The 22,743-nt window shown below is 46.5% G+C and overlaps 1 protein-coding gene across 1 annotated transcript in view; it reads left to right on the top strand.

Annotated features, from left to right (window-relative positions):
- Positions 1–5,894: 5,894 nt before the first annotated feature.
- Positions 5,895–22,743, top strand: part of ADAMTS5 (ADAM metallopeptidase with thrombospondin type 1 motif 5) — a 39,966-nt gene continuing 23,117 nt past the window's right edge. The window contains exons 1-2 of the mRNA XM_041460443.1: positions 5,895–7,708; positions 17,533–17,665. Of these exons, the coding sequence (XP_041316377.1) occupies positions 6,869–7,708; positions 17,533–17,665 (973 nt within the window). The 5' untranslated portion in view covers positions 5,895–6,868. The remainder of the gene's footprint in view (positions 7,709–17,532; positions 17,666–22,743) is intronic.

The raw sequence follows: 22,743 nt of genomic DNA, 5'->3' as shown, positions 1-22,743 counted from the left end.
AAATCCGTGCACAAAGCAACCAGAACTGGATCTCTGAAGTGGTGGAGCGTGTGTGTTAATGCCAGGTGAGATCTGGCAAGCGAATGTTTGTTTTAAATTTCTCTTTAATCACTCTTACAGTTTCCACTTTGAAGTCTAGGGAAGTACATTTTCTGGTTTATGCCTCAGATGACATGGAAAAAGATATTCCACCTCCAGTCCTGGAATATCATTTATAGATGTGCAAATTCATAAAGCTATGCCTCTAACAATTTGCCCACATGGAACCATCCCAATGTGCAGCAACTGAGAACTTGACTGAAAAAGAAAATAATTTCAAAAAATAAAATATTTGAGGCATTTATTTTATTATAATTGCCCCAGAATTTCAGATCTAGCTATTTCAGAATATAGGATCTATATCCAGGCTATGTGCAAAAGAAATGCTGGGAGGACAGGGAGAAGCTGAACGTACACATCTTTGGAACGATATTTCAAGAAATAATGACAAAAAGTGCTAAGGTTTGGAGGGGTGCAAGAGAAGGCAGATTTATTTGAGCTCTGTTTTTCTACTACAGATGTTCTGCTAACTACAGCAGGGATGTTCAGAGACCACATATTGGCTGTAAAATTCTAAGACTGAGATTAATTAAATGTCTGCTGCTCCTCATATAAACTACACTCGAGAGTTTTTCAGGCCTTCTACTCCTCTGAAGGAACAGCTGTAGAATACATCACATGCACTTCTTGCACCCTTAAAATGTATTTTTATAACAAGTGTCATTTTTTTTTTTTTACATGGAAAGTTTAACATTTTACCCTTCCTCTGATTATCTTGCTGCTGTTCAGAAAATAAAAAAGGAGAAGGGTCTGATGCTTACTCTGTAACATGTGATACTTCCTGCAGAGCACTGCCTCCACCCAACACCTGTTTTTAAATAAAATTCATGGTAGGTTCAATGGTCACAAATATTCACTTGTGTTATGGCTTATGTGAGTCCATTTCCAGCCTATTCTCCAGGTTAATGCCTGAAAATCTAAGAAATACAATTTGTCATTTGCACCTCCTTCTCCTCCTGACTGGACAATCCCACTGCTTCTTTTGACCCATCAGCTCACTGTAAGATATCTACTTTTATTACATGATATTTTTATTTATGTTTAATCTTGCAGAAATCTCCTTTCCTTTTCCATGATACCTCAACAATTTGATTTCTAGCCAGGCCTCAGACTGTTTCCTATTTTAATTTGATACGGTACCCACAAATTCACAACATCCTCGTGTTGTTACAGTAAAACAATACAGTATTTTAAAAGTGCCCAACCCAATTTAATGCCACACCCCTCGTGGCTGCCTCCTCAGCCCTGACAGAAAATGGAGCTGATGTTAAATGCAAAATTTTCAGCCTGCTGGCACTGTTATAGCCTTGATGCACTGCTTGCACATGAAAGTTATAAAAACACAACCCCCAAGCAAAGGTGTCTCCTTTGCTGCCTTGAAGATCTCATTGACCATCAGGAACCAAGTAAAACATTTTGCCTTAAAGCCACAGGTGTTCCCACCAAAACCACTTGCATTCCTGACCAAATATGACTGCTTTAAGTTCATTATTTTGTTCAGACTGAAGAGCCTGGCCAGTTACAACTGCTAGGGGTGGTGGACAAATGCAGGGGTGGCTTGTGAGGGGCTCAAAGGCACAACCTGGCATCCAAGGAACTGAGCAACAGCCTGTGTCTTCCTTGTGAAAATACTTCCTGATTGTTTTCCTGAGGTAGATGTTACTTGACCTATAAATAAATACTTTATAGAAATAAATTTAAATATAAATAAATAAATAAACTTTGTCCTGGACTCCATGGAAATGCCAGCTGTGGAAATGGGAGAGGGCAGGGATGCAGAAGTTACCTCAGTCTCCAGGGGCACTCAGCTGCCAACCCACCTGGTGAGACTGGCAGCAAGGATGCACCAGTAATGGGGGCGTTTTCCTGTTTATCAACCACAAATTTATTTCAGTGTCAACAAGCAAGCTGAAGTCCCTCAAAGCAGCTGCCAGGAGGTCTCCATCTGAGTGGGTTTTCACGACATCCAAGCCACAGAAAGACACACAGTCCAAAAAAGGGGCAGTGTTGCATATGTTGCTATCCTAGGGTGGGGGTTAATGGCTGCATAACTTATTCCAAATGCTGGAATATTTAGTCCTTTCCAGAAGACCAGCCTAACATATTAATCTTTAAGAATTCTTTGCAAAATTACTTATATAATGAGTATTTTGTTTACTAGTGAGCCATTTAGAAATAACTTTCTTAAGTGGTTTTAATGCATCACTGAAGGGAAGCTTTAAGAAGAGCAGACTTGAGCACTGTAATCACCACGTTTGCATTGTTAAAACTTCTGACAAGACCAACAAACCATGGCCCTGGACACTTCCAGGGATGAGGCACTCACAGTTTCTCTGGGCAACCTGCTCAAGTGCCCTGCCACTCTCAGAATATAATTTTTTTTCCTAATATCTAATCTACACATCCTCACTTGTGATTTGAAGCTGTAGTTACAGCCTGTTATAAATAATCTTGCTCCATCTTTCCTCTAAGTTCCCTTCAGGGGCTGGAAGGCTGCATTAGGGCACCCCAAAGTCTTTTCTCTCCAGGCTGGACAATCCCAGTTTTCTCAGCCTTTCCTTATTAGCAGAGCTGCTCCATCCCTCTGTACATCATCAGATTAAAATTTTCAGTGAAGTTAACACAAGAGACATGCTCAGGAGGGACAAAGCTGTCCTATGTTAAGAATTGTGTCCCTGCAGGTAGATTTTGGAATAGGACCTTACCCAAACCTGGGTCCATTCCCAGCTATAGCCCAATGTTGATCACAAGTCCATCAAATGCTGATTTTTGGTATTTAGAACATGTTGGGCAGGCAAAAATTTCTTGAGTTTGACTCAGCCTTCTTACAATTTTACAGAACAAATGTTACTTCCCACAGTAATTGGTGTCTTCCCTGCCCAATGAGTTAGAAATGCCACACACTCCTAATATCATAACAATGAAAACTGAACAGAATTATTTTAATTTCCAAGAAGGAGGAGTTCAATTAATGGTGAAAGACAGGTGTTGCTGGGTGGGACGTCCCTGCTAGGTCTTGACTGCTTGTCAGGGGGTGTGGGCCAATACAAACCTTGGATTCATGGTTTTCTAACCCCTTCTAATGTGCCAGAGCATTGAAAAGGAGGTGATGTAAAACAGGTCCTTTTTATACAAAACTAGAAGAACACCTGGATAAAATCATCAACAACTTTCCCAGTATCTCCACACCTCTCAGGCTGCTCCTTCAGGTGAGTGTTTATAATGCTTAGAGCAAAGTTTCTTATGTGAATAAAACACTACAGGATCAGGAATCCCCTGCTACCCAGGCTGTAATCTGCAGGATCCTAAAAGGTTTCATGGACAAACCCAGGGGGTGAAACACAACTTTAATGACAGCAGCTCCCAGAGACTCCAGAGGATTGCATCTTCTTTCACCGGGGTTGAATTTGATCCAAAGTGTACAAGGCTTGTGTTGTGCCTCAAAGCTAATTGAGGATTTGTGGCTCTCTATCTCTCAGTTGGGAAAGGTCAGCCTTGAAATTTCCAGGTCAGAACTGCTTGACAAGGATTGAGTGTCATCCACAGCTTGGGACATGCTAACAGGATTTCTTGTTTAAAGGCAGTGCTCTAACTGTAAAAAGAGGCTAAGAGGGCAAAACTGCGAGGAAAGAGATGATTCATTCCAGTGATTTATCCTTACACTTCCAGGCTCTCAGACTAAAAGATGTTCCCTCTCATTGCACGAGGCATGACTGACCCATCTTTCCATTACTGCACTGCTGCGCTGAGTTATTGCAGCTTAGAGATGTAAACAGGACAGATTTCCTAATCTGTGGGGTTATTTGCACAAAATAATTTGTACCTTCCTGGAAAGCCTGGATCCCTGCTTGGTGTAACAGGGCAGCCCAGCCAACTTCTTCTGTCACTTGGGAAATCAAAGACAGCTCCAGAGATGAGCAGTGGGACACACCATTTAATTATCACCAGCCTCTCTAAGCATTCCTGTTTTTCCAAGGTTATATGGCCGGACAGTTGGAATTAGGCTGCAGCCTGGGAGAACATTACACTGGCCTCTTGTGCACCATATCCCTTTTCATTGACAAACTAACACTTCTTTAATGAGATGTGCTGAGGTTGTTATCCAAAATACATTCCTTATCCCAGATCTCATCTCTAGCACCTCTCCCAGGGGTATCTGGGAGTTTGGACCCAGACATATTTGCAAATCCAGGGCTTGATCAGGTCCCAGTGAAGTCAATAAAAATATTGTTGGTGCTGAGCAGACATGCATTAGGCTCAAAGGAAAAGTAAAACTCATCCAAGAAAATTACAGGTTCTTTTTTCAATCAAAATAAGAGAGTCTTCTCTCTCTCTCTTTAATTTTTTTTCTGCTGTTTTAACTTCATAATGAGTTTAAGTAACTGAGGAAATGTTTAAATTTTTAAATGTTGAATAGTCCTGGCCCAGTGCCCAAAAAGTTAATGTGACCTTCCTAATACATACCTCTTATTAATTTTGAAACTTACTGACTCTAGTGAAGAATTTTTGGGGATGATAGAACACTGATATGTAGAAAAAGAAATACCAGGAGGTTGAGAAGTGAACTGTAGTTTGCAGGCATCACCATTTTCTGGAAAAGCAGAAAAAGAATGAACACTTGCAAAACTTTGGTGAGTTAAACATTTCATAAGCACAACCTTGGGGTCATGCTAATGCAATAATTTACACGGGAATATTAATTTTTGAAGCTTTTGTGCCTTCAGTTAAGCTGTTCCTTAGAGAAATGGTGGACTTGGAAAGCAGTCCCTGGAAGCTACAGGGGCAGGTCTGTGCATCCCACCACCCATCCTGACCCTGCCAAGCATTACAGCTGTGCACATCATTTTCTTCCAGAGTGGTCAGAGGTTTATTTCCTGCTTGCAGGTGACCATGAGGTTGGAGACCTGAATCCCTGCGGAGTCCTGCAGCCAGAGAGCACCTGTTCCTGGCACTGTCCTGGGACGTGGAGAGGAAATGTGGAATATAAATAAAAGCACTTTTGTTTGTCGGAGTGGGGTCTGCAGCTCAGCAGGGGGAAATCAGCCGGAATCCTCAGGGGACCCCTTGCTCTCACCTTCCCAGAGCCGTTCCAGCTCAGGGAATTCGCCATCTCCACCCATCCCATCGCTACGGTGCAGAGGTGGCTGCGGTCACCTGTCCCTGCCGGAGCCGCAGGCAGGGGCTGGCAGACGAGGGGACGGGGCCAGCGGCTCTGTGCGACAGCGGGGGATGAGCTAGGGGTCCGAAGGCATCCCGAAGGTCAGAGCAGGCATTCCCTGCTCTGCCGCCGGGCTGGGGCAGCACGGTCCCCACGGGTGACAGCTTGCGGCACCAGTGACAGGCGGGCTGCACACAAAGACGGGAAGTGCGCGCTGCCCGGGGCAGGGGCCGGGGCCGAGCGGGGACACGGCGGGACCCGGGGGCTCCACCAGCCCGGCACAGCCGCGGCAGCTCCCCCGCTGGCTCCGGAGCCAGGCACAGACCTCTCTTCCTCCTCCTCCTCCTCCTCGTCGTGCTCCCCGAGCTCTGCGAGCCGCAGCGCCGGCAGGACGCGAGGTAAGCGCGGCTCCGGCCGCGGGCACATCCCGAGCCCCGCGGGCTCTGCGGCCGCAACCTCGCGTTTTTCTCACACACACACACATAAAAACATCTCTCTGTGCCGTGGCCCGGCTTCCTCCGGCTCTTCTCCTCTCCCGCTTCCCTCTCTCCCGCTCACTCTCGCTGCTTTTCTCCTCCCCCCGAAGCCGCCCCCCCCTCCCCCTTTCCGCCTCCCCTCAAGTTTCTCCTTCTGTCTGATTAAATGAGAAGGAAGTGTGGGAGTGGTGGTTTTGAAGCTCTCCCTTTAAGAGGCAGCCTGCAGTGACGAATTGTTGAAATTGCCATTGCAGGATGGCATTCCGCTATAAATTCATTGTTCCACCTCCTCTCATCTTCACATTTCTCTCCCTTCTCCTCTTGTTCACATCGACAGACTGGGGATAACAACAACAACAACAGGAAAGATACAGGGAGGGGGCTTTTACAGAAATCCAGGACGTTTTCCGCTTCTTGGGCTTTTTTTTTCTCTTTTTTTTTTCTTTTTTTTTTTCTTTTTAACCATCTCACCGGAGACGATCGAGGCGGTTTGGGGTGCCTGAATTTCTTCTCTCCCCTTCTCCTCCTTCTCTTCAAAACAAAAGAGGGCACAAGAAGGACAGGAGCCCACCGGAGCCCGAGAAAGTGCCGAGTCGCAGCAGACCTGCCCCTGCTGCTGCTGCTGCTGGTGATGATCCGGTGACTACAGCGGAGAAGTGGAAGAGGAGTGGGAAGTGCTCAAACTTCTCTACTTGCCGGCTCCGAGCCGTCTCTCCTCCTTTTCCTCTCTCCTCACTTTGCCTCCCCGGCAGCAGCGCTTTGGGAATTTTTTTTTTTTTTTTTTTTGCCTCTCTCTCTCCCTCTCTCTCTCTCTCTCTTCCCCTTCCATGTGCTCCCGGCTCTTCCCTGCAGAGAAACACAAAGTTCACACGCGAGCGGCTTTTGTTGACATTTTTTTCTCCCGCACTCACACTTGACTTCTAGAGAGAGAACTTTTTTTTTCTTATTTTTATTTTTTTTGCTGTTGTTGTCGTTCCTTTTTGTTTTTTTTTTTCCCTTCCCCGCACCTCTCCTTTTCTCCCCATCCCCTACCTCCTCTGCCGCGCTCCGCCGGCCGCCTCCCGTTATTACCATCATTATTATTACCACCACAATTACCATTCCCGCCGCCCCGCTGCCCCGCTCCGAGGCCACGATGCTGCCGGCGCTGCTGTGGCTGCTGCTGGCCGCCCGTGCCGGCCGCGCCGCGCCGCCGCCGCCCGCACCTGCCGAGCCCGCCCGGCCCCCCGCCCCCGGGCCGCCCCGCGGGGCCGTGCGGCGCCTCGACCCGACCTACGCGGGGGGCGGCAGGGCGGGCTACGTGCTCTACGCCGGGGGACAGCGCTTCCTGCTCGACCTGGAGCGCGACGGGCCGCGCTGCCACTACCGCGGCACGGTGGACGGCAGCCCGCGCTCGCTCGCCGTCTTCAACCTCTGCGGCGGCCTCGACGGCTTCTTCGCCGTGGGCCGCTCCCGCTACACCGTGCGCCCGGCGCGCCGCGCTGCGCGCGGAGAGGCCGCGGCGCGGATCTACGGCGACGGCCCGGCCCGCGCCCCTCACGTCTTCCGCAGGGAGAGCTTCAGCTTCGAGACGGTGCCGGCCCGCACCAGCTGCGAGACCCGGGACCCCGCCAGGCCGGCGGGCGGGGACGGGCGGCGGCGGCGGCGGCGGCGCTCCGTGTCCCGGGCCCGGCAGGTGGAGCTGCTGCTGGTGGCCGACGCCTCCATGGTGCGCAAGTACGGGAAGGGGCTGCAGCACTACCTGCTCACGCTGGCCTCCATCGCCTCCCGGCTGTACGCGCACGCCAGCCTGGAGAACCACGTGCGGCTGGCCGTGGTGAAGGTGGTGGCGCTGGGCGACAAGGAGAAGGGGCTGGAGGTCAACAGGAACGCCGCCACCACGCTCAAGAACTTCTGCAAGTGGCAGCACCAGCACAACCGCCTCGACGATGACCACGAGGAGCACTACGATGCCGCCATCCTCTTCACCCGCGAGGTAGGCATGGCCCTGGCCGCGGGCATGGCCGTGACGGCGACAGCCAGGTGTCCCTCCAGCCTGGCGTGGCCGGGCTGCCGGACCCCTGGCCACCCTGCTGGCTTTGCCCGGGGATTGCCGCCCCGCTCATGGATCCCGCTCCATCGGGCAGTGCAGCATCTCGGGGAGCGGCACCCACTGCCGGGAATGGCAGAGGGCTTGAGACTTGTGTGTGTCCCCTGCCCCGTGCTGTCACCCCCGCCGTGCTCTCCAGAGCAGTGTTGGGACCCCAGCCCGGTGGAGAGGTGGGAGCTGTGATCGTGGGGCTCAGCCTGTCGTCCCTTTGCTTCAGACGTGACTTTGTCCTGTCCGTCCCTCTGAGATGTTCAACACATTTCGAGGTGGTCCAGTCGGGAAGGGCTGATAGCACTTCCCAGCCTAAACTAGTCCCCAGACAAACCTGCTAGGGAAGGCGGTGGAGAGCACCTTAAGAGCACCTTAGGAGCACCTTAAGAGCACGGACGTGTTGCTCGTGGAGCACCTCGGGCCGCTATTTCCAGCGAGGATAGCTGCACCGCGCTGGGAGCCAGCAGCGCTTGTGGTTCAGGTGTCGCAGGTAAACAGGGCTGCCCAAGCTGAGTGAGCTGGCCCCGGTGCTGGCAAGGGGCTGCAGTCCCTGTCCTGTCCCCAGTGGGTGCCCCCATCAGCTGTGGGTTGGATCTGCCCGTGCTGAGCCGTGCCAGCTTGCTCCACGCTGGGTTGTTGATTAATTACATTGCCAGAGGTCGTTAAGGGACATTGCTCTGGTAGACATGTGGCCCGAGTTTATGCAATGAAGTTCTGTAAGAATATCCCTTCAGCGGTTTGGGTTTGGTGTTTTCTTTTTTTTTTTCCCTTTCCCCAAGTACGAAAAAAATAACTGCATGACTTTCCGTTCGTTTGAGTTCTCCGGCTTTGCTACATCGTAGGAGCCTGCCAAAAAGGATGCTTTGGATGGTTTGTGGAAGGAGTTGCTCCAGAAGGGGGGAAAAAAAGCGCCTGGCTTGCTTTTATAGCTGTAAATAGTTGAAACATTAGGTTCTGTGTCAGGCATCACTTGTACAACAGGAGCCCTTTTTAGCAGTTTAAAGCCCATCAGTGCAATTTGCAAGCTTTCATTGTTTTATCGCTATAACCTGGATGAAAGCAGGCTACCTAGACTGGGTCAGAGCGTCTTTGGGTTTGCTGTAAACATCTTTTCCAGTGGCTTATTAAGCCTGGGCCAGAATCCATCCCTTCTCTCTGAAGAGAGTTTCTTTCTGCCACTATTCCCACTTATTTCCCTGGGCTATATGACAATTCTGAAACGCTTAGGATGGTGACAGTGAACATTAACGTCAATTATTAAATTAATTTGGACTGAGATAGGATGTGACTGTAAAGTGCAGTTGCTTTGCACATGCTTAGCTGTAATTCTTTGCATGGACACCCTCCTGCCAGAATAAGAAGGTGCTGCTAATCAGTAATCCACTTTCAAAGGCTCAAGAGCAATGCACAGAATTGCCTCTCTGGGCTATAATAGTGCACAGAATAAATAAATCACCACGGTTCCTGTGGTCTCCTTGCACTCTTAAGATGCAAATGTTGCTTGCACTGCTGCTCAGGGCTGCTTCATGAGAAAAAAAGCGCAGGCTTGTGTTTCCTTGGTTTACATTTTAACAGCTTTAACTCTGGGATTAGCTGCTCGATGCAGTTCAGGACAACTTAATCTGCTTTAATGCTTTGCTGTGTGCGCACGGACATTGTTTGGCAGCGTTTGACTGAATTAAGAACCAGACTGGAGTTTCTTGCTACATGTGTTCATGATGTTCTTTGCAGGGAGAGTGTGTGTGAGCCCACACGATTTTTATATGCTTACCCTTGAAATGTCAACATGAATCTGTTTGCTCCCTGTGGAATGTAAACACGAAAAGGGTTAAAGGATGAAAAAGCAGTGGAGATGTTTCCTGGGGAAAACAGCCCCGCTTTGAACTAAAGGAGAGATTTTTTCCAGTTTAGCTTTTCAATGAGAGTGGCAGCAGTTGGCAGGAGAGCACCACTTTTACAACTCTGTTTTGGATGGATGAAGTTGGTTGCTAAGCTACAAGACGCCGAGCCGTGGCTGCGTGTTTTGATGGGCTCTGAATATCCTCATGCTGATTTTTGAACATCCAGATGTCTCTTTCTAAGTGCCTTGGGTTTCAGGCGTTGGGCAAACGTGTGAGGTACATTTTCCATCGTTGTTTACTAACTGAGGCCACCTTGAGCTTCGTGTTGTCAACAGAATAATATTTGCAGATCGTTTGTCAGCTGTATGGAATTGGCTTTGTGTAGATAGAATCTGCATTGTGCGTGGCTGGTGCCATACAAATCCCTAATATAATAATTATCTTTGTTTCGGAGTGACATTTGATTGGATGGTATTTTTTTACACTTAAAAGAGGGCTTTGAGTTCCTATATGGAGGAAGAATCCCGACAGAATTCAGCAGTTTTGCTTCATCCTCTTTGGTTGTCTTCTTTAAAAATAAATTAGTAACCATTGATAGCCTGAGAGTGCATTGGCAGCTCTCATTTTTTTTAAAATTAGTAGTGGTTCACATTATATTACATAAGTTCAAATTATGGTTGTCATCATCATCATCATTCATACTAGGAAGTACTTCCTATGTAAAAAAATTCAGAAGGAAATTCACTGATTCTGAGTTAAAACAGCCACTTACTTCTGGTCATAATCTGTATTTAATTGGCTAAGGGCTTTAAAGCAATTATCCTGCAGATCACAGTAAGTCAATATGAACATGAATTCAGTTTGGGGTGATACAGGCAACGTCCTAAAGCTGGTTTTGGGTTTTGTGTTGCTTATCAGTGATGGCAAGGGTCCATTTGCTGCAGTGGGTCCTCTGTTTACTCTGTAAATGCAGGGATCACTAGAGTTACATGTCTGGCCATTGTAGAAACCTTAAGTGGACACAGAAATCATCTGTCACTAAATATTACATAAATTTAGTTGGGTTCCACAGTGATTTTTTAAATCTGATAATGAGAAGTGTATTTTCCCAGTGGTTGCCATCTGTCGCTTTGACCCTTGAGGAGCAGGATGAAGCATGACAGAGGTCTGACTTGACAGCAAGCAAACATGATAATTTTCTGATATTTCTTAAATTTCCTCAAGGCAGCTTGACCATAACAGCCTTAGAGAGTACATGGGTCCCCTGCTGTTGGACTGCTTTGTGGTCGAGTCCTTGGCAGCAGCTGTAAATCTTTGGGCCACGTGAATCCTGGAGCATCCTCCATGGAATGTGGTGGTGCAAGGATGCAGTTCTGGTGGCCAGGTGAGTCTCCTCCCCCAAGCAGAGAAGTGGCTGTGTGGTGGGGAGGAGGAAGAGCTTGCAAAGCCCTCTTTCCCTGGAGATTAGATCACTTGTTGTCCATGGCAGTGCAGTCAACAGCAAATTTAGAATCTGGTGTTTCATCACTTGTTCTCAGTGGCAGTGAAGTCAACAGCAAATTTAGAGTTTTTTAACTTCAGCCTTTTTTATAGCGAGCAGTTTGCAGGAGCTGGAAGCAGATTATCTTCAGATTTTTATGGGTGCAGCAAAACACTTGCCAGATTATTTGTCACCATAGCAAAACAGATTAGATGGGACTTGCAAACTGCAGTTGAACTCACACTGTTCCTTTTCTGAGGTCCAGCCTACTCTGCAATTATCCTCTAGAATCCGTCCAGTCTATTTCATTAGTGGCCCTTAGTTAAATTTCAAGTGAACTATTGAATGCATTTGGACAAAATCCAGCTCTCTTCTTTTCCTCCCCCCGTTCTGAATCATCTGAAGATTAAAATAGATGTTTCTCACAGTAGATACAGACATTAAGAGCAAGAAAAAAATCCTTTCCTAAGTGCTTGTTAGCATCATCTGTGATAGTACCATCATGCCTGGCTCGAGCAGAGGGTTCATGCCAGAGCCAAAGGCCACTGTCCTGCCTTTTTCTACACGGTAATTATATGGGGCTGGTGTGTTTGATTTAGTTTAACTGTCCATCTGGCAGTGCTGTTGAAATTTAACAGCAAGCTTTGTATTATCTCAGCTCTGTAGATGATAATTTCACTGCATGGAGCACATGCTTTCTTTGGCTCTACTTCTTTCTTCTGTCCTTTGCCTTTTTTTTTTTTTTTTCTTCTTCTTTTCTCTGTTATCATCTTCCAACAATTATCCCCCAGAAGTAAAACAAGTCACTGTACCAATGGTCAATAGAATAGATTTCCCTGTTAATTACTATTACTCTGAAGAAATTGGTGTGTGATGTGTATACCAGTTTCATAGTGTTTTCACCAACTTTGTTGCCCATCAGATACATTTAAATAATGTCCCTAGGGAAAACAAAGTGGGACATAACTGACAGATGAGAAGTTTGATTCACCCTGGTCTGGAGAGATGGTGTGGAGTTTCCCCACAAAGGAACTGTGGCTTAAGCAGGTTAAATCACACATTTTTACTCGGTCATCAGTCACCAGTTTCATAACTGAAACTTCTCCTCCCCATGCAGGTTCCAAATGCTTTATGTGCATTTTGTCAGTAATTTAAAATAACCTGTGGTTTGCATAACTCTGCTGTGGGTTTTTGTTGTTTTTTTTTTTTAATGCTCAAGCCCCAGGCTCATATTTATTATATGAACCCCAAAAGCAAATCACCTCAATTTTTAAGCTAAACTGCTGGGGAAATGCATTTGGGTTTTGTTTTGGCAGGTATCACCGTTGTGGTTTTTTTCAGAAGGTAACCAGGCTCTGGCCACCCTCTCAGAACGTGGGCTGGGGAGGTCAGAGCAGTAACCCAGCGAGCCTTTCCTCGCCCCGCATCCTTTCTGCCCGTGTGATGATGACATTTGAAACCACGTGTGCCATTCCAGGCTGCTGTGACATCAGTGGAAGTGCACCCACTTTGCAGAGGAGCTGATGGGAGGGTGGATGTGTGTGTTCCTGGCACCACCTGACCCCACCCTGCTGCCCGGCCTGCGGTGGGAACGCTGCTGCAGGAAGTCGGAAAGCCGTGCTTAATTCCTTCCTCTGCTGCAGGGATTTTAGGTCTGCATCGCCCACCTCCCAGGAGAGCTGCTTAACCAGGAGGTCGTAAGCTGTTCCAGGTGTTAAGGAAATTTTCCACCCCTCTGACCAAAGGTCTGTCACTGCTTAGTGAGTAATTCATATGGTGAGAACGAGGGCAGTCGTGACCTGAAGCCTGGAGCAAGGTGGTCTGGGTTCCTCAAGCACGGAGAGGAGCTGTTCCTGTGATTTACCACAGGCTGTTCAGTGGGAAAGAAGGAGGATGAGCAACTGGGACCAAAAATTGGGTCCCTTCACTCACTGTACTTCAGCTGCAGCCTGGGCTAGGGAAACCTTGGGCTCAGGGGCTGCTCCAGGAGGAGCCACAGCTCCCTGTGTGCTTGGAAGGAGCCTGGTATAGACCATAAGGTGCTCTCCTAAAAAAGATGCTTCTAGCTGGCCTCGTCCCTGGAAGGAATTTGTAGCTGGATCATGTTCTCACTGGGAAAAGGCTTGAACTCAGGAGCTGCTGCAAAAGGACCAGAAGAACAAGTGAGCAGAGCTGTAAAGGTTTTAGCTGTGCTTTGCAAGAAGGTGATGTGTGCAGCTTGACCTGCTACAAAGCCTCATCCTGTGCGTTCCTCTCATTCCGATCCGAGAAGCTCTGTAGGCTCAGCTTCGCTCAGGGCCAAAGGTGGAGAAACACCTGAAACATCTGAATGAAACATCTGAACCCCAGTAAGCAAAGTGCCCTGCTGTTCCAGACTCTGGAACTGTGGCGCCTCGGGGCCCGCAGGATCCCAAACTGCCAGCCCTGTGAGGGGTAGATAACTCAGAAGACCTGAGGACATGTTCTTTTGCCATTAAATCCCACCAAAGCGTCCATGTTGGCGCTCACATTGTGTTTTGGATCTGGTCAGTGGCCTCTGAGCTAATACCAGCTTTCACTAAACAGTTTATTGGTTCGAAACCTACTATGGAACACATTTCAGGTGAAATGAGCTCCCTGCTGCAGGCAGGACACGGTGACAGTTCCCTCCCTTCACAACAAGGCCATGTATACCTGGCAGCCAGCCAGCTGCTCCTGATGGATTTAGGATGCCAAGAAAACTTGGCCTCTAATGAGCTGTCTAATTAACTACTAGACTTGTGATGTACAGCTTAGTTTTACCAAGCCATTCCTTTGCCAAAGCTTAAGTCTTAACATCTCTTGCCTCCTGCATAGCAAATGCATTTCCATGTCATTCTTCTGTTTTGAAACTACTGTAAAGCAGATCAAGGGCCAGGCTGCTTTCCTTCTTTAGAAATATAAAAAAACATTCTTTAACTCTTCTGCCACTGTTTCAAGGCAGATGAGCATCCAGATCTGAGTAGCTGATTAACTTTCTAGTAGAGGCAAAAAAACCCAGAGTGAAATAATCATTGGAAACTGATTTTATGCATCACGAGTCCCCTCCTTCCTCGTGCTTTAGCTGGAGTATGAAAAGTTGAGGCTACCCACACAGATTTTTTAAGATTGCATCATTACATTGAGAAGCCTGTTTTTAACAAAAAGTTAAAATATTTTCCAGGGAAATAAAACCTCCTACTGTACTCCCAGAAAGTTTACTTCATGAAAGTAGTAGACTGCTTTCCAGGACTGCCCAGGAAAGCAAAAAACAAATGTAGCTATTGATTCTGGTAATGAATAATCCATAGCCAGTGTTTGATGGCTAAGCAGGCATGGTTTTCAGTAACATCACTTGCAAGTCAAACTGTTTGGAAGCTGGTATTGGTGAACTGACCCAAAAGCAAACTTTTCAGAATATTTGTCTCAGAGATGCCACTTGATAAGCTGCAGTTCTGTTTTTAGTATATAAAATAGGAATATATAGGAACAGAAATACATTCCAGTTCAAATCATGCAGAGGCAGGAGAAGTAAAGAAGTGAATGAGACAATGACAACATAGAGGAGGCCTCAGTAATTTACCTAAATGATTATTGATAATGCCAGCCTTAGCTGCATATGAACATCCTCAGGCAGCCACTGAGGGCTGGAATTGGCAGGGAAAACCAGGATGCTCAATCCATGCTCTGCCCAAAGCACAGCCATGGCATGCCCTGCTCTAGCAGCAGATGGGCAACGCACAGACATCCCCATAACAGCTTCTGACAGAGAAGCTGGTGCCAGAAAATATTTCTTGTCCTTGTTTCCAGAATCCTTTACAAGCCCCTCTGCTGCTTCCCAGCTGGGATTTGGCGGCGGCTGCAGGACCCCCACACCGGCTGCTGGGGGCCACAGGGAGGTGGCCACGGGGCTGCTGAGTGCCCAGGGCTTTGCTGGAGCACTGCCCAACACTTTCTGACCCCAGGGTGGGCTCTCTTCTGCTTTCTGGGGATGGCTGGTCCCACGTCACCTGAGGACACCTGTTTGCCAGCTGTCCGTGGGGAGTTGGAGGGGCTAGGTGACCTGGCACAGCAGCAGATTGCAAATCCCTCCTGCTGTGGGATTTTCTAGGACCAGCCCTGCGAGGACATGGTAACGCAATCCTGAGCGCAGATTTTGAAATGCTGAGGTGAGATTATGCTGACATCTCTGCCCTAATATTCCATGCTCCACACATCCCGTCAGAATTAGCTCTGTGGAAGTTAACAAGATTGCCTGCTTGGAAAAATTATATTTTTTTTTTTAGTTACATTTATGTCATCAAACGTGGTGAATCATTGTGAAGTCTGGCTTTGGCTGCTGGTGTAGATTCCCAGTGTAGCTGCTTCTTGTGTGCAAATGGGAGTAAATCCTGAGTGGCATGAGGCATCTGGGTGCTGAACCATTGTGCCACGCTGGGAGCAGCACTGATGTCAGTACCTGTGTAATGATGCCACCCAAACACCAGAAAAGACTGAGTGACATAGAATCTGCATGCAGAGACAAAGCCTGAATTAATGCAGTTTATACTATTTTGGCACTCTCAACCTGTCTAGCCCTCCTCCAGTAAGCTGCTTTCTGTCTGATTTATGTGCTTTTTGGTACTTGTGTAAGAATTTCAGTTCAGCTGCTTGTGTGGGTTCAGGTCATATTGCTCCATCACAGAATGACAGGGTCAATCGTGTTGGAAATGACCTCTGAGATCACTGAGTCCAACCCCCTTGTGCTAGACCATGGCACTGAGTGCCACATCCAGTCTTTCCTTAGACACCTCCAGGGATGGGGACTCCAACACCTCCCTGGGCAGCTCTTTCCAATGCCCAGTCACCCTTTCTGGGAAGATTTTTTTTCCTAATGTCCATCCGAAATCTCCCCTGGTGCAGATTAAGGCTGTGCCCTCTCCTCCTGTCCCTGTTCCCTGGGAGAACAGCCAGATCCCCCCAGCTGTCCCCTCCTGCATCAGGAGTTGTGCAGAGCTAGAAGGGCCCCTCGAGCCTCCTTTTCTCCAGGCTGAGCCCCTTTCCCATCTCTCTCAGCTGCTCCTCACAGGATTTGTGCTCCAACTCCTCCAGTTCCCTCATTCCCTGCTATTTCCCCAGGAGCCGCGGTTGAGGTGAATCATCCCAGTGCTCACAGTGCCTGCCTGTGTCCATGTGGGGGGAGGCAGTTTTTTTTTTTTTTTTTTTTTTTGTTTGTTTGTTTGTTTGTTTGTGTGTTTGTAAAGAGATGGTCTGTCACAGTATCTGGGCACTAGGTGTGGTTTTCTTTGACTTCAGTAGGTTTTGAATCCTGTGCTTTTCCAGGTTTGCCTAACCTGTCATAATCAGTGAACACTGCTGCTCTGAAGCCTCCTAGAAGGTGTCTGTTATTCAGGTGGATTAATTATGAAAGGCTTCATGAAAGGAAGTCCTTGTAGAAACAGATCTGAAGGGAAGAAGAGAATCTTGAAAACGAAGGGGAAAAAGTGCTCTTTGATCATTTTGATAATAACATTTGTCATGCCTTGAAAGTGACAATTTCATTCAACCACAGCGAAATGTTGAAGTGTTCCAAATAGCATGGCCCCTACTTCTCCTCTTCCAAAAAATGTGTATATATGCACATGCACACTGTTATTCTTCCCTCTGCTTCAACAGCAGCATGGAGAAATTGCTGCTGGTGATAAAACCACAATGCCTGACCAAAGCTGAAAGATAAAACTTGATGCTACCTGCATGGTTTTCGGACACACCCCATATCTACATGTGGGAGAAGTGGTTAAGTTGTTGGGATTTTGCACTCTCTCATATCACTGACTCCCAGCAATCTCTGAGAATTGCTAAATACGTGGTATATTATTGGGTAAGACACTAGTAATTGTACTGCTTGGCAGATGTGGAATGAGGTTTCACGTGTAGCAATCTCATTTCAGTTAAGTGGGAGTATAGGATTGGTTTCAGAAAAGAAAGGTGATCTCTGGTTTGAGTAGTGATCAGGAAGCTGAAGCTTTCTCTGGGCCTTGGTTACCTTCTGTAAATAAGGAGAATTTTCTGGTTTTATTGTCAATGAGGAAATGCTTCCACAGCATATTTTCAGTGCCTACCTCAATGCAAGTGTGAGCATAGCAGAAATACAAATTTAACTAACAACAATTAGCTGCAACAACTAACAACAATTAGCTGCAGAACGTATCCAAAACCCATTAAAGTCCATGGAAATACTCCCACTGACCTTACCAGGGATTGCCTTCCTGTGCTTTTAACTTTTTTACCTGGAACTTCGCACTGATATTTTCATCCGGGACCTGCCGTTGGCAAAGGCGCCTTTAACCGGTCGTTACCGCTGGGTGTAAAAACTCATTGTAACCATTTCTTTTTTCTTTTCTTTTCCTTTTCCTGGGCAGGATTTATGTGGGCATCATTCCTGTGATACCCTGGGAATGGCAGACGTTGGGACCATCTGCTCCCCCGAGCGCAGCTGCGCGGTGATTGAAGACGACGGCCTCCACGCAGCCTTTACGGTGGCTCACGAAATTGGTATGCAGTGCCTTTTCTGTTCCCCTGCCAAGCCAAACACTCCCAACAGCTGCATTAGGAACCAAAATACCCCGCAATTAATTCCAGATTTCCCCCGGCCCGGAGCCCCGCCTGGGGATTAGGGCTGTGTACATATGCACTTCAGGGTTAACTAATAAGGGATCAGAAGGCAGGGGAAGGCGCACAGTAGGTGTTTCCTCCCTGACAGTGGCCTTTCTGAGCAGCAGTTGAAGTGAAAATTCAAAAGCTGCTGCTACTGCCCAGAGATGTCAATGCATGGCCCTCCTGAGGAAGCTTTTGGCCCATCTGTTGTCATTTTCATGCACTTATCTGTCGGAAAATAAGTCGCGTTTTTCAACTTGTTGCATGCGCTGTTGTTAGGAAGCTTTTTTCCTTCTGTTCCCTGCAGAGGAAAGCTTTTGTGGCAAAAACCCAACATAATTCCAGTGTCTTTGTAAGCGTACAGAAATTCATTTTAAATCCTGTAATAAGTGAAATGTTATTATTTAGGTGATAAAGGTTTGGTCACAAAACCTGTTTAGCTTTGTTTCAGTTTCCACCTCAGTGGACAGCAGTTAAGTAAGGAGCTTTGCATGTACCTTTCAGAAAGGTTTAAGATAGAATTAATGACAGAAGAAGGTTTGTCTTCTGGGATATTACTTCTGTCATGATATAACCCTTCAAGAGAGATGCTGCCATCTTGACAATGTTTAATTTACTGATGTTTTGTGAACTGTGTTCACTGGAAATACGTTTGCTATAAGGGCTGTTCACCTTGGGGAGTGAACAGCAGTTTGAAAGTGAAGAATGTTATTTTTTTTTTTTCTTAAAAAAAAAAATAGTTTTGGAAGGAAATAACAAGGAAAGGAGAGCTTTCACAGAGAGCCAGCTGCTGAATTGCCTTGCACCTTGTGCCAAACCAAAGTAAAGTTTGCTTTGGGAGTATCATTGCAGTGGTTCCATTTTCAAGGAGCTTGCAGGTAGAGCCTGAGATCTGAGTGCCTTGTACATATGGCTGAGGAAACAGAGGTCACCAAGGATGGAAAATGACCTGGCTCTTCAGTGACAAGTGATCCTAACCTTGCTCCTCTTATAGCTCTGCAAAGGAATTGCATCAGTGGTGGCTGGAGGAGGCATCAGGCGTTGCATGAAACACGAAATACTGTGGCAGGATGAGTCCCCAAAGCAGAAATTTTATTTTAGTAAGCGATAATATCACAACAAAAGAAAAAGTCCTCTGGCTTCACTTATTCAGTGCATTTAGAGAGAGCTACAGCAGTGTAGAAAGACAAATTCACGTGGGATGTGGATGTTGTGAGTGAGCCATCACAAATCTGGGATGGGTTAAATGGCAAACTTGGCCTGTCATTCACAGCCCCAGTGCTGGGGACACTGCTCGTGTCCCTTGCACCCAGAAGTGGTGTCTCTAGTGAGGGTCATGGATAGGGTTGGGTGAGGAGCCCTCTTGCTGGTGGTTCTGGTGTGTGAAGAGGAGAGCGTTGCCTTTCCTGCCATTTTATCAGCAATAAATAGATTTTTAGGTAGATTAAAAATGAAAGAACACAGATCAGTAAGGATAGGGATGAGCAGCAAACGTTCACATTGTTACCTTGAGTTCCATACAGAGAAAATATAAGCAAAAGTGAATTATTTTTAGTGATCTAGAAGCACATTTTGGAGAAAGGCCATTTACATACCTAAGCATTTACAGGAATCTCTAAAAACTATAATTTTCAATGTAAAAAAGGCATGAATTGAAATGAATAAATAAGAACCCTAATGGACATAAAACCTCTAGTTTGAGGCTGTTTAAAATAACATCCTCTTTTTTTTTCCTCTTCACCAGAAGTTTTTAAGAAAGGAGGGGTGTCAAGTCACAGAATGATCTTTGTGTGTGTGGCCTGAAGTGGGAGAAGCTGAGAAGAAAACACAGCTAAAATTGCTTGAGTACTTAAATCAAAGGTCAAAAAAGGATGAAAAATAAAAGTGTGGCATGGATACCCTTTAGTTAAGCACTTTGGGGAAAACCTTGCTGTATTTTATTTGGAGACCAGATTTCTTCCTGCAATGCAGAAATCTCCAAGTTCCCCCTGTCCTGTGGGCAGGGTGTAGCTTTAATTTTACAGTGGCTCAGTTCCTCAGTCAGAGGGGATGCTGTGAGCCTGAAATGTTATTTTCTTTCACTTGGAAGGTCAAGGTGAGCCACTGGCTGAAGCAGAGTCACTCTCAGTGGTTTTTGTGCACGGGGAGCAGATGCAGCATCTTTGCAAGGACTTGATCCTCAGAGTGTCCTCACTGTGACTTCCAGGGGCTCTGAATGCTCTTTCTTGCCCCCCCGAAGGATCCAAGAGCATTTTCCAGACTCAGATTCTTTCTCTGGAAGGCAACCAAAGTAAATTGAACTGCAGCTCAACCCGACAGGAGGATGCACAGCCCGGGGGCTCAGGTTGGATTGGCTCAGGTTGGAAGCCAAAAAGTTTGCTGCAGAGCAAACCTGCTGCTTCTCTTGCCAGGGTTTCTGCCACATCACGTGGGAGATGTTTGCTTTATTTCTTCCAGATAAAATAGGTGGATTTTGGCCAGTGGTTTTTGAGGGGGAGAGAACGAATGAGCAGCAACAGGCAAAACCTCCACAGGCCTGTAAAGGAGAGCACAGGAAGGAATAGATGCAAATTCTTGGTATAAATGATTAGCTGGCAATAAAAGGTGGAAATCTTTATATAAAGTTTCATAAGGTAGGACCTAAATCTTGTCCTACTTGTATGTAGGAAAAATCAGTAATACCTTGTCTCCAATGTCAAATGGGAAAAAAAAGAGGACAATGTAACAAAAAACTGGGAAGAAACCTTGTAACTTTGAATTGGTAATCCAGTTTTTCTTCAGAATACAGGGGAGTGGTGCTAATACCATCAATGTTATTTTGAAATCACAGCCTGCCAAGACATCCAGCCGCCGTCAGTAAATCCATATCTGGTTATTTTCTAGCAGGGGGCATGCTGCTGTCAGTTGGGACAGCAGTAGCTTCATTTTCCCAAAAATAACCCCTGGATTCTTGCCTGAAATCATCACCATGTTGTGGCATATGGATGCTTTTTTTTTTTTACTTCTAGCGGCTCCTTCAACTACACCTCCACAGCTCTGCAGAACTGAGTTTAGGCACAGTATGTAGGAATTCTCCAAGCTTTTGTTATCAGCAGCCTGTTGTCTGTGAAAAAAAAATGATGTTTCGTTGCTTCATGCACTTCCCTGCCTCTTGGGGACATGTGGAGGAGAGCAGTAAAGAACCTGAGATTGCTCATAATCTCAACATTTATTTAATGTTTTTCATAGGGCAGCACTACATTGCTTCTCCATGTGTCCCTTATTCAAATGACCATCAGGAAGCAAAAACAATCAGATTTGCCCTCTAATACTCTGGACCTTTGGATCAGAGATTTGTTACTTTGGCATTGCTGAATTATAAACAAGTGAAGATCAGCATGATCCAGCATCAGCAGCAGGCAAATTAATCAGTTGGAATTACATTTGACATATTCTGTGATGGGATGTTTCCATGTTTTGCAGCCTGGTGCTGTGTTTTGAGGTGTAGTCATGGTCAGAAGTTTGTGCTGAAGTCCCACTGTGCTTTGGCACAACCATACCACCACCCTAAACAGTTTGCCATCTACAAAAGCAAAACGAGGAGAGTTCACGGGGATCTAAGAGGAGCTACTGCTTGTTTTGTCAATAGGAAATTTCCCCAAATCACAAAGGGAATCCCAGGGAAAGCCAAGAATTAAACCTGATTTTTGATCTAGAGTCTCCTGAGTTTTGATCTGGTCCTTAAGTACAAAAGCAGCCTTCCTTCAGCCTTCAAGCAGGCAAAGCTCCAGTTCAGCTCTGTGGGAGTTACGTGGCTCTAACATTTTAAATTATATTTATCTTTGTTCTTTCCATCAATCTTAAGAAACTTACTCTTTTAAAAAGAGGGAATACAGCCTTTTTTTCTCAGTGATAATGTTCATTTGACCTTTTGCAATGTTCCTACTCCTCTGTTACACAAACACTCTGGCATGCAGTTACTCCTTCTGTCCTCCTGAGTAATATGGTTTACTGATGTTCTTTCCAAGTATTTTATTTTTAGGCTATAGCTTTAGCATTGCTGCGTGGAACTAATTAAACCTTTGTTCATTAGTTGCCTTTTATCTTTCACATGTGACTTTTGGGGAGGCAAGGCCAAAGGGTGGGATAAAAGCAGCCTTCAAATACATTTTAAAAATTGCTGCAAAAATTTGCATAATAAATCACTCCCCACGTCCACCTGGGACAGCACAAGGGGTAATGGCCTGAAATTGCAGCAGGGGAGATTTGCTTTAAGCATTAGCCAAAATCATCTGGGCAGGAGAGTTGAGGGCAGGAGTGAAGTGCCTGGGGAGGCTCTGATTCTGGGGGGTCACAGGAGCCATCTGGCTGAAGCAGCTGTGGCTCAGGGGATGCTGATCCTGCCCCAGGGCAGAGGGATGCACAGGATGCCCCTTCAAGGTCTCTGCTCAGCATCATCTTCTGTGGTTATGAGGAGTTATCACAACATCCTCCACAGCTGGGCTGTGTAATGCCTGAAACCAGGGGACTGCACAGAAACTACAGCTCAAAAATCATGGAATGGTTTGGGTTGGAAGGGGCCTTAGAATGGTCCAGTTCCACCCCCTGCTGTGGGCAGGGACACCTTCTGCTATTCCAGGTTGCTTCAGGCTGGCTTTGGACACTTGCAGGGACGGGGCAGCCACAGCTTTTCTGTGCCTGGGCCTCACTGCCCTCACAGCCAAGAATTTTCTTCATATTTTAAGTAACAAGTTTGATACCAAATCTTTTCCAGCATGGTGTCTTTCTGTGGCCTCTGTCACCACTGAGGACAAAAGTATCATGAGCGCTGCCAGCAGAATGTATTAGAGAGCATAATTTTCTGTAAAAAAGGCATTTTAGAAGTGAGGTATTGCTCCTGGCATCTCTCCACTGAAATACATCAGGATGCCATGAGCTCTGAGTGGGTTGGAGCAGTTCATTCAGAGCTTGAGCTGTGTTTGAGCTGCAGGCCATGA

This window comes from Pyrgilauda ruficollis, unplaced genomic scaffold (genome assembly GCF_017590135.1).
Source record: "Pyrgilauda ruficollis isolate IOZ18807 unplaced genomic scaffold, ASM1759013v1 scaffold143, whole genome shotgun sequence".
NCBI lineage: Eukaryota > Metazoa > Chordata > Aves > Passeriformes > Passeridae > Pyrgilauda > Pyrgilauda ruficollis.
The sequence above is the reverse complement of the archived record's forward strand: the minus strand, read 5'-3'. Positions and strand labels throughout refer to the sequence as shown.